At 44.2% G+C, this 12,504-nt stretch overlaps 1 protein-coding gene across 8 annotated transcripts in view; it reads left to right on the top strand.

Annotated features, from left to right (window-relative positions):
- Nucleotides 1–12,504, top strand: part of srrm3 (serine/arginine repetitive matrix 3) — a 705,551-nt gene that overhangs the window by 571,757 nt on the left and 121,290 nt on the right. The window contains exon 1 of one of the 8 annotated variants that reach the window (XM_080210889.1): nucleotides 1,721–1,799. The exons of the other annotated variants lie outside the window; for them this stretch is intronic. Within the exon in view, the coding sequence (XP_080067015.1) occupies nucleotides 1,753–1,799 (47 nt within the window). The 5' untranslated portion in view covers nucleotides 1,721–1,752. Of the gene's footprint in view, nucleotides 1–1,720; nucleotides 1,800–12,504 lie in introns of those variants that run through there. 8 annotated transcript variants of the gene reach the window in all.

The raw sequence follows: 12,504 nt of genomic DNA, 5'->3' as shown, positions 1-12,504 counted from the left end.
TACATAGGGTTACGGGGATAGTGCCGTCATGAAGGGCCAAATGGCTGCCTTCTGCGCTGTAGGATTCTATGGTTCTATCTTAGGACAGCCGAGGTAAGTGGGCTGGAGACTGGATGAGAGTCTGCTGCCTGTTTCCTTACTTTGCACCGAGGAGAAATACATTCTTTAGGGAACGTCAGGACATTATTAGCCCATTACTGTTTGTGCCTGTGAATGTGGATTTTTACACCAAATTTACATTTGGATTTTAAACCCTACATTCCAATGTAGTCATTGGAAGTATGTGTTCATGGGCTGGGTCTCCCCTAAAAAGGTATATTTACCATCAAATCAGTTCCATTTTGCAGTTAACAATGGTGAGTGTTAAAGTTATCAGCAACTAACATAATAGGACAATGATGCGGTACTTCATCAATGTAAGTCATATACATCACAAGAATGGATGCTTTTCCCACCACACCGTGCTGTTCGATCAGTCCATTATACTGCTGCATTGCTTGGACTATGATTTTCTTGACTCAGTTGTGCCATTTCAGGAAACACTACTATCTAATTGTTCAACTGTCAAACTTAAAAATTAATTTAATCCATTAGATCTATCTCGTCAGTGCCAGATTGATTTCATAAAATGTGAATTGCGGTGTCGTTTGAGGGGAAGATATGCAGCTTACCAAAGGGAGCACCATTTGAATTAATTTCATTCTCCAGAAAAGTAAATATTTAGATTTTTATGTACAGCCTGCTGTGGCTGTAACTCAAATGGATGCTGATGTTGCAAGCTCATTGCATTGGCAGAGACTGGACCAGATGTTTGTGTACTGACACACAATTTATCTGAAATGTGTTTATTAATGAGAAATGCAGTTCTGTAAAAATGCTAATTGTATTTCTCTGTGTGCCTGGGGCCTTTTCAAACATTCCCCATCAATTTACTGTATTATCACTGTGACATATTATTGATTGATGTTGTCAGATGTTGTGCTGTGGACTCAGTTGACTGTGAATCCTAAGTAGCAGGTAGTCCTGGGTCCTGGTTTTCTGACGGACCAGTCTTAGTGAAGCCTACCTTGCAGCCATCAGTAAAAGGCTGCTTTCTTTCAGGAGGCTAGGAACATTTAATCTTCTCTTCATACGTGAGGCTGGATTTCCAAGGGCTGTGAATAACTCGTTCCTTGTGTGTGCAAGATACAGGATTAGCTTGAATGCTTTCAACGGGGGAAGGAAGGGAGAGGGAGGGCTTCTAGAAATTTCTCCACCAAGTCAGCAGAGCAAATCCCTCCCATGGCAAACCCTGGGGATTCAGGCTGATGGTTCCTATGGAAGCCTTTGAGCTAGTGGAATGATAACGTGTGTGGAGTAAAATCCCTCCCAATCCAGGCACTGTGCGTATTCTGTGCCACACAATTAACAGCATGTCATACACCATGACAACCAGACTGTGAGAGCGTAGAGCAGTGGATCTACTTCACTGTCTTCATTCAACTGAAAGGGAGTCCTCGGGCATCCATTTTTATCCGTGTGTGTGTGTGTCTGTGTGTGTGTGTCTGTGTGTGTGTCTGTGTGTGTGTGTGTGTGTGTGTGTGTGCGTGCGCGAGTGCCTGTGTGTATATGCCTCCTGTGCCAAGGGCATATAAATCATACACAATGTGCTCAGACGTGACAAGGCTAGAATGCGGTGAAAAGCAGCTATTTGAACAGTTTTGGAGAGGGACATTACAAACAGTTGCCAGTCCACGGCCCCAGAGTATAACCATGGAGAGCGCTGATTCCAGAAAGCCTGTCAGAGCACCTGAAAACAGGTTAGTGTTGATACATTTTAAATCACTTGGTGACTCGAGCTCTATACTCTCCCCGCCCCCCCCCCCCCACCTTCCCCTACCTGAGAATTCTACCTGTTTTTTAAAATAAGAATATCCGCCTTTGACGCTGACTTTCTGTCAGTGGAGTAATTAGTATTTTGTGATTTGTGGATGTTTTTGTTGTATATAAAATGGATGCTTTTCCCATCACAGCATACTGCATCTTTAGTCCATTTTACTGCTGCACTGCTTTGGCCATTCTTATTTAAGATCTGTTGTGTCATTTTGGGAAACACTACTGCTCAATTATTCAACTTAAACAATCAAACTTAAACAATTAATTTATTTTAGTCTTTCTAAGTTCCTCATCCAGCATTTCATATCTGATGACAGTCAACTGAGTGAGAGTGAGGTACGTGTATATATGGGTAGAGAGAGGGCCCACCCTGAACTCTGTTACTACTGTGGCTATTTCCAGAACCAGCTGGCTTCAAGGCCCAACGACAACCCACTGACCCCTTCAGTCAATAGGCACAAAGTGTGAAAGGGGAGAAGGTAAAACTGGGGTCTAAGAAACCTTAGCAACAGCTGTGCCCTGGAAAACCTGAACAATGGCTTCCATGATGTTTCTCAGGGCGGCCCGGTGACACAGTGGTTAGCACTGCTGCCTCACAGCATCAGGGACCCGAGTTCGATTCCTGGGTTCGATTCCCGGCTTGGGTTGCTGTCTGCACATTCTCCCTGTGTCTGTGTGGGTTTCCTTCGGGTGCTCTGATTTCCTCCCACGGCCCAAAAGATGTGGTAGTTTCCTGTGCTGTGTTGTTCTTTGTTCTTTGAGTGCATTGACCATGCTAACTTCTTCATCAGTGTACCTGAACAGGTGCCGGAGTATGGCGACAAAGCGATTTTCACAGTAACTTCATTGCAGTGTTAATGTAAGCCTACTTGTGACGCTAATAAATAAACTTTAAACTGTATTAACGGCACGTTGATATCTGTTAGCTAACTAACTAGAAACAAACCAGGATCTGTTAGGATCAGTATTATTTCTCTCAAGAGAGCTGTTAGGGTGAATTACATATTTTCGTGTTCATCTTTGTGACAGTTGAGATTTCACTGAGATTTACCCCCCAAACCTATCAGTGCTTTGAAACATTTGGTACGTTTGTGAATCTAATACAGTGATTACCGTGTTGATAAATTCTTCTTAATGCTTCATAACACTCAAAATCATGAGTCTTTTGATCAAATCTCAACAGACAGGTATGCGTGCAAGTGGAAATGCATCGAGACGTTCACTATGTGAAAATTGTAATGGAACTTGCCAAGCATGTACATGCAGGTGGTTTTACCCTGCCGGTGATTAAGTAATTCCTATAGTCAAGGACAAAAAGAATTGCGGGTGTAACAACATCATAATTTTTCACTCAGTGTTCCGAGTTACAAAATGGGGGAGAAGATGTTTAAGAACTCCAAAGGAAAACAGTGATTGTAAGGATTTGAACTCAGTTATACCAGTCTTTCCCTTTAACAATGCATCATAACTTCAGCAATACCGGAAGTTGTTTAGCTCTATACCAGTGCTAATCTGAAGTGCTGTAAATTGAATAGTAAGGTCAAAGTTGGCTCTAGATGTTCCAACAGAAGGGACTCTTCAAAAATGCAGAAGCAAAAATACAACAAAACTTACTCCAACTTATAAATCAAAGAAACATCATTATTCCAAACTTGGGGCCTCATCTGGACCACTCCAAGCTCTCCACAATTCTACACAAGTTCCTATTTATAGTGAATCAGCTGGTCAGCTGACTATTACCTCACTCTGTGATTGGTTCCATGGTTTACTGGGTCAGCTGACCCTTACATCTTGTTCCCATTGGTCACATTGCATCCAATATAAAGTTGTCGTCGGTTACATTCTAACAGTAGATGGTGTAAAGTGAGACTTTCACTTTCCCAGAATCTCTCCTTCAATCCAGTATCACGTTCAGATCCTGATTGTGGATCAGGGCTGCGTTTACACAGGAAAATACTTTCCAGTGATGGGTCCAAAATTAATACCAGTTGCTAAAAGAAAGCAACTGGGGGCATATTTGAACCCACACTCTCTGTACGGAGAAATGGCAGCGCATGCTCAAAATCCAGAGAGACTGGGAAATTGTGATTCATGCCAGCGAGTATCTGAGTTCAGATCTTTCAGCATCCTCGCTAGTGGAGCTATGTGAAACATGCCACAGATGCCAAAGCTCATTTTAATACATTAGCATGTCATTAGTGAGCACTCTTTCTGGGACTCCCACTCCCGCGCCCCCCCCGTCAAGATATTCGGCAGGCGCTGGGGTGATGTCATGCCAGTCCGTTGACAACAGGTCCACCCAGATGTGACCCTGTCTTGGATGTCTCCCTGTGGCTTCTCTATCAATCTCCCATGTGGGATCTTATCCAAAGCCTTGTTGAAGTCCAAGCAAGTAGATTATGTCAAATGCGTTGCCATCATATGTACACCTGGTCACCACTTTGAAAAATTCAATCAAGTTGGTTAGACATGACCTCCCCTTAACAAAACCATGCTGACTGTTCTTGATAAATCTCTGCCCCTCCAGATGCAGATTAATTCTGTTTCTCAGAATTGCTTCCAATAGCTACTGCTATGGCTAGGCTGACTGGCCTGTAGTTTCCTGCTTTATCCCTTCCTCCCTTCTTGAATAATGGTACCGCACTGGCTGTTCTCCAGTCCTCTGGCACCTCTCCTATAGCCAGAAAATTATTGCCAGCTCCCGTGCTATTTCCTCCCTTGCCTCACTCAGTAACCTGGGATATATTTCATCCCTGGGGATTTATCTACTTTTAAGCCTGCCAGACACTCAGAGCCATCTCTCTGTTAATTTTTAAAATCGTATCACTGTTTCGCTCCCTGATTTCTTTACCCATATTGTTTCCCTCACTGGTGATCACCGACACAAGGTATTAGTTTTGAACTACATCCTGTGACTCCATACACAAATTACCCCTTTAATAGGCCCTATTTCTCCACTCCCTCCAACCCCTCGTTATCCTTTGACCCTTAATGTACTTGTGAAGCAGCTTCGGATTTTCTTTTATTTCACTCGCCAGCACCCTTTCATGTCCCCTTTTTTGCTCTCCTAGTTTTCTTTTTAAGCTCTCTCTTGCACATTCCATACTCTTCTAGGGCTTCTGCTGTTTGAGTCCTCAGTGAATGCCTCCCTTTTTCTCCTAATCCAATGCTGTATATCCATCAATATCCAAGGTCCACTGGATTTGTTGGTCCCACCCTTTTTCTTTATTGGGCCATGTGGGCCTTGTACTCTCCCTATTTACTTCTTGAATGAGTCTTACATATCCATCATAGATGTACCTAAAAGTGTCTGCTCCTTGTCCACTCTGGCCAAATCATATTAAAGTCAGCTTACTCCCAGCTTAGAACTTTGGGTTCTGGCCCATCCTTGTCTTTTTCCAGAACAACCTTGAATCTAACTGAGCTGTGATTGCTGTCTGCAAAATGCTCCCCCATTGATACTTCAATCATTTGCCCGGCTTCGTTATCTAAAATCAAATTTAGGACTACCTCCCTTTCTTGTAGGACCTTCTACCTACTGGCTTGAAATGTTTTCCTGGGCACATTTTAAGAATTCTGCTCCCTCTAAACTTTCCACACTGTGACTGTCCCAATTAATGTTGGGGGTGTTGAAATCCCCCACAATCACTATCCTATTATTTTTATATTTCTCTGAACTTTCTCTACATATCTGTTCTTCTATTTCTCACGAACTGTTAAGACCCTGTAGAATGCTCATAGCAATGCAATTGCTCCTTTTTGATTTTAAGTTCTACCCATATGGCTTCATTTGAAGAAACTGCTAAGATGTCGCCCCCACCCCCCCGTTACTGCTGTAATTTATTCCTTGATCAAAATTGCGACACCCTTTTACCTTCTTCCCTCTCTTGCCTGAAAATCCTATATCCTGGAATTTCGAGTTGCCAATCCTGTCCCTCTCTCAACCATTCCTGCCCCATGAAAATGGTACGTGCCAGGTTTGAAAGGGGACCTTCAGATGCAAACCACTTCCACCAATGGAGAGATTCTGTGTCGTTTCAAAAAGTAGTCATGATGTGGAGATGCCGGCGTTGGACTGGGGTAAACACAGTAAAAAGTCTGACAACACCAGGTTTTAGTCCAACCGATTTATTTGATAGTAAACTCACAAGCTTTCAGGTTAGTCCCTTCGTCGACGAAGGGACTAACTCGTTTCAAAAATCCAGGCCTTTATCTCAACATTGCTCCAAGTTAGTCACCATTAGAATATTTTCAAACCATCAGACTGTGATCTAAAACCGCTTCAAAAGCGGTTATTTTATTGAGTCAGCTCAAGTTTCCAGATTGTGAAATGGACAAATGTTACTTTGAAACTCTCAATCTGTTTTATCATTAAGTTAGCCTGTCCCTTCCTGTCTTCTTGCCATACTGTTTCTTAATTGGAGGCAAAACCAGGACAATAGCACTCCACCACCTCCAAACTCAACAACTCAACTCAGAGAATGTCAATATATTAAAGGAGGGAGTGTTGAGTAATGTAAATTGCATTTAGACAAGTCCCGGGGGCCGGATGGGATCCATCTCAGGTTACTATCGGAACCAAAGGAAGAAATAGCTGGGGACTTAACAGATATCTTCACATTTTCTTTGACCACAGAAGAGGTTCCAGAGGATTGGAGAGTCGCCAAGGTTGTTCACTTGTTTAAGAAAGGAAGCATGGGTAATTCAAGAAATTATAGGCCGGTGAGTCTGATGTCAGTGATGGGGAATCTTTTGGAGAAGACATGGAGGGACAGGATATATACACATTTGGAAGAAAATGGACTTGTTAGTGACAGACAGCATGGTTTTGTACAGGCAAGGTCATGTCTCACCAACTTGATTGAGTTTTTTGAAGCAGTGACAAAGATAATTGATGAGGGAAGGGCTGTGGATGTAGTATATATGGAGTTTAGTAAGATGATTGACGAGATCCCATATGACAGACTGGTACAAAAAGCGAAAATCATATGTGATTTGAGGTGGGCTGGCAAGATGGATACAGAACTGGCTTGGTCTTGGAAGACAGAGAATAGCGGTGGAAGGGTGTTTTTCAGAATGGAAATCTGTAGCTAGTGGTGTTCCGCGGGGATCAGTGCTGGAACCTCTGTTGTTTTGTAATATATATGATTTGGAGGAAAATGTGGCTGGTCCGATTAGTAGGTTTGTGGATGACATGAAGATTGGTGGAATTGCTGATAGTGCCAGGGATTGTCAGAGGATACAACAGGAAGTAGATAGATTGGAGACTTGGGCACAGAAATGGCAGATGGAGTTTCATCTGGACAAATGCGAGTTGATACATTTTGGAGGATCAAATTTAGGTGTGAATTATACTGTAAATGGCAAAGCCTTAGGAGCATTAACGTACAGAGGGATCTGGGCGTGCAGGTCCACATTTCCCTAAAAGTGGCAACACAAGTGGCCAAGGTGATTAAGAAAGTAAATGGCGTGCTTGCCTTCATCAGCCAGGGCATTGAGTACCAGAGTTCGGAAGTAATGTTGCAACTATATAAAACCTTGGTTAGGCATTTGGAGTATTGCATGCAGTTCTGGTCACCACAATACCAGAAGGGAATGGAAGCTTTGGAGAGGGTGCAAAGAAGGTTCACCAGGACGTGAATATGGTGCATATGGCACCAGGATAGTCTCCAGAGTGTTGGCTATAAGGAGAGGTTGAATAAAATAGGATTGTTTCCCTTGGAAAGATGGAGGCTGAGGGGAGACCTGATGGAGATGTACAAAATTATGGGAGGCATAGACAGGATGGATAGTCAGAGGCTTTTTACAGAATGGAAGTGTCAATTACAAGGGGGCACAGGTTCAAGGTGAGAGGGGAAAGAATTAAGGGAGAATTGCAGGGGAAGTTTTACACACAGAGAATGGTGCCAGAGGAGGTAGTGGAAGCAAGCATATTAGCAACATTTAAGAGGCATCTGGAGAGGTACATGAATAGGGAGAGAATAGAAAGATACAGACCGAGTAAAGACAGCAGGTTTTTTTCTTTAGTTTAGTTAGGGCACCATGTTCGGCACAGGCTCAAGGGCCTGTTCCTGTGCTATACTTTTTTTTTGTTTTTTGATATCACAAGAGAAATGGAAAGCTGAAGGAATCAATTAAATGCAGAATGCAACAACCATAAAATGGCAAGAAGCATCATTATGGAAGGAGAAAAAATTGCAAGGATTACACCATAGCCAGATAAACGATTGGAGGAATCTGCTCATAAAATGGCAGGAAGCATTCTAACTGAAAGGGCAAAAATTGCTAAAGGAGTGCTGTAACAAGTGATTCATGTTTTGAAGTACCTCGTCAGCAGAATAATGGAGTTAAAAGCATTTGGGCTGGCAATTAGAGGCAGGGTACGCTAATGGGCAAGGTAGAATACTGAACACATGAGCTTCAATAGGTGCAATGACATTTCTTTTTTTTAATTTCTGTGTTTCAGTATTCTGTTGACAAACAATGTAAAGGAGAATATATTAATCAATTAGCGTATTGGCAAAGCCATACATGCTCGAGTTAAACACTTCCTGTTAGCATTGTCAGGTTAGGTCACTATTCTTGTGATACCAGAAGCAGCAACAGGGGACTTCACATTGCATTGGCAGTCTATCCTTCTCACTGTGCTGCATGGTGCATTGTTAATGTGTAAGACTTTGTAAAGGGTACTTTTCTAACATGGGCAAACACCGAAGCTTTCTTCCGCAACAGATCTCAGTCCCAGGAACCCTGTCTCCGTATTTGCTCAGTTCTGTCCTTGACTGTAACAGAAGGTTTCTGCCAATATAAAACCTCCTAGCCTGTGCTTCAATGCAATTGCCTGGTTCCCCCATTCCCTCCGCCAGGGGTAAGCCCAGAGAACGGTTAGGCAGACATGTATGGAGACCATAGTAACAGTCTACAGCTTTCTGACATCCCGAATGATTTGCTCTGAGACTAGGGTCATAGAATTTTACAGAAGGATGCCCCCTTCTCCCTAGTGCCAACCTTTTAGAGAGCTTCCCACTAAGTCCCATTTCAATTTTACTTTTTTCATTATATTTGTGTATTTCCTTTTTTTCTCAAAACCCTTGTGGATTCTGCTTCTGCCACTCTTTCTGAAAAAGAATTCATGTCTAAACAGCCCCCCTAGCAAAAAGGAATTGTAGCCACTTGCTTTATTCTTTTCATGGGGGTAGTGATGCCTGATGGTCCAGGCACATCAGGGTCCCTTCCTGCAACACAGGACGTAAGGTTAAATGCAAGAGAGGGAGAGGAATCTGGGCTGCATGCAACTTACTTAAGATATCTTGAACAAGTGAAGGGTTGGCAGGTGCTCACTTTCATGCTCCAGCCCGACCATGTTGTCACTGATGGTCTACATTGCCTCCTCTCCCACCAGTTCCAGCTCCTCAAAGGGGGTGAGAACCCAAATCTCAGGCACACCACTCCCTGCCTTCACTCTCCCAGCGATTGAGGGCATTCTTCCCCCGCAGGCAGAGGGAACCATGTAAAATCTGATGGCACGAGTCCTTCAAGGTATCGGGTGGTGACCCTCAGAGGGCAAGGGTTGTGATACTCTTGGTGGGAGGAGGGAAGTGCTTGGGGGTCAGAAGCTGGACGCCTGCTGGGGGTTGGGGAATTGGGGGGGGTTATTTAGGGGAAAGATGCTAGGTGAGGTTGAACACTGACCCTTGCTGCCCAGATTAGGTCATTCAGTTTTTTGTGGCACTGCTTCCCGGTTCTCCTGGCCAGTGCCCTGACACTAACACATGCTGCCACTGCCTCCCAGGCTGCATTTCCACTGTGCCTCCCCTGCCTCCAGCACCCTGGCCAGACCTACATCAGAAAAAGGGGGACTTGTCTTCCTAGAGGCCATTTCTTCCTGCACTGTCTGTCTGTCATCCTTCAGGCTTTCATGGAGCTCTCCCTTGTTAGGACAGATCAGCTGCAGGCATTTTGGGTGCCCGTTAGAGCATTCCAGTGAGTTTAATACAGTTTGCCTTGTTAACATGGAAGGAAAACCAAGTCAGTGCTTGCATATGTGCTGATGGTGGTGGGGTGGATGGATTTGTGCCTCTGTGATGATCAGGGGCAGGGGAGAGTGAGGGTCATATGTAAGTCAGCTATTGGGACTAAGAGGTGATGAGGGGCCATGTGCAAGTGGGGGTGCTGCTGGAGGGTTAAGGTGGGTCTGTAGTGTTGGAGGGGGAGGTCCCCGATGCCTAAGTGGGGGACAGGGAGGCTGTATCTAGCCGGGGGGATTCTGTCGGCAGAGCTGATTTTTTTTTTTAGCTTTCCCTGCGCGTGTGCAGCTTGTGGCTCTGATCTGAGCTGCTGTCTGCCTGGGGAATTAAGCCCCACCCACTGCCTCTCATGACTAGGAAGAGTCTAGCCCATATTTTCAAAAGCTGAATGCATAAGATTTGGCGTGAAAGCTTGCCTGGAAAACGGATGCGAACTGGACACGTGGAAAAAAATCCTCTTAAAATTCCACCCATAGAATTCAGACAGTCGTAGATCCCCACAGTGTAGAAGGAGGTCATTCTGCCTATTGAGTCCACACCGACTCTCTGACAAAGTATCTTTCCCAGGTCCTCTCCCTCCCACCCTATCCCCATAACCCCATGTGTTTACTATGACCAATCCATCTAACCTGCACATCTTTGGAGTGTGGGAAGAAACTGGAGCACCCGGAGGAAATACACATAGACACAGGAAGAACGTGCAAACTTCGCACAGACAGTGACCAAAGGCCGGAATTGAACATGGGCCCCAGCGCTATGAGGCAGCAGTAATTGTGCGACTGTGCCACCGTGCCGCCCTATAAAACTTTTAAAGGTTTTGAGCGTAGAGCTTTCTACTGCTTAGAAAGCTTTACTATTCAGTTTAGATCTCCTCCCCTTGTTCTTTGTTCTAAAATGTGTTATCCCACATTTTTCATGTTAAGTATTATCTTCCAGCTCTCATGGCAAAGTGATTGACACATGCACTTGTGTCCTCCAGACAGCAAACTCCCTGGGACTATTTAAGAACTAATTGGATCTTACATTGGTGGGGATGTGGGGGAGATACAGAGACTTTAGGGTCATAGGTTGATGCAGTAACATGAGCAAAATAAGATTTCTCGCCTGTAGATATCTTGTGCTCTGCCCGTTCCAACCAATCCATGAGCTTTTTAAATCACTTAAATTTTTCCACAGCTACTTATGCCCCCTTTTTATTATACATTGTGACATTTGGGCTGCTACGCTGTTAAGAGTGCAAAGAATAATCATCATTCACAACTCTTTGCTTTTTGCCCTTTAATCAACCTCCTTTACATTCTGTTTAATGCTACCATGGTGTGCTTGCTATCTGTCCTCATCATGTAGTACCACATTGTCAGTGGCGAAGTTTGAGCTATTTCTGCCATGTTTTATTGAAGGCGAGGAATTCCCTCCAACGTTACCTCCCCTGTTCATTGGCAGCTTAAGTCTCACTGCCAGGAGAGTATGCCCCAATTCTCCCTCTGGCCCCATCTTCTTACCAAAGGTTGGGTGCAATGTTGTGTCTGTCACTTCTACTGTAACGCAATTGTATTTTCGTTACTAGGTTCCATTGCTCTCTGAGGTCCCAGTCTATTCCAACTTGAGAGGCCACAAATTCTGCTTTGTCGAGAGAGTCCCTTGGATATGTCACACATCTGGCTTTAAAGCCACTGTCCTGTCCCTAGGATTATGCACCTCTTCCAATATTCCAGACTCAGAGTAGAATTTTCCACTCTGTCCAGCAGCAGCCTTGTGTCAGGAGGGAGCAATTAATTTGGCAGGAGGCAGAAAGTCTATTTCCTGACAACACGACAAATTGTTGAATTTTTGTTCTCCCAACTTTCAAGGCAGGTCAAGCTTCCCGAAGAGCAATGTCAGGAATCCTATCTGCACGCGCCTTGTCAGAATTAAACTCCCCTTCCAGATTGAGTTTCCCGCCAGTGAGAATTTAGAATATTTAGTTTTACACCTGTGTATAAGTGGCGCGGACCTGGCTAGCTTTACGTCTTCCACAACTTGAGGTCTGTAGGTGTTGATTTCTTCTTCTGGGGACCCATCATTGAGATTGGATTTCCTTTACAAACATTGCGCCAGGAGAGGCAGGTAAAGATGAATGGGCCAGGGTGGAGCAAAGGCTGGCCATGGGAGACAGACTTTACAGCAGAGGGGTAAAGGACATGCTGGGGAGTAGGAGGCAGTGACTGGGAAAGGGGGACTGCAATGCGGGAAGGTGGCAGGTCCAACGTGAGAGCCTGGTAGGTCTCATCGCGCAGGTCAGTGAGTGCTCAGGTGTATATATAAAAGAACAAATGACACTACTTTGAAGAAGAGCAAGGGGAATTAACCCCAGTGTCTCAGCTAATATATATCCCTAAAGCAGCATCACACACAAGTAGATAATCTGATCATTATCACATTGCTGGTTGTGGGAGTTTGTTCTGTGCAAGTTAGCTGACTGGTTTCCTACACTAAACAGTGTCTACGCTTCACAAAGTACTTCTGTAAAGAGCTTTGAGACGCCTGGTGGTCATGAAAAGTGCTCTATAAAAACAGGTCTTTGTTTATTCATTCTCCTTGGAGGCATGATGAAGATCTGAAC

The sequence above is a fragment of the Carcharhinus amblyrhynchos genome, chromosome 23 (assembly GCF_965287045.1).
Source record: "Carcharhinus amblyrhynchos chromosome 23, sCarAmb.v2.hapA, whole genome shotgun sequence".
Lineage (NCBI taxonomy): Eukaryota > Metazoa > Chordata > Chondrichthyes > Carcharhiniformes > Carcharhinidae > Carcharhinus > Carcharhinus amblyrhynchos.
Note: the sequence above shows the minus strand (reverse complement) of the source record. Positions and strands in the feature narration are given on the sequence as shown.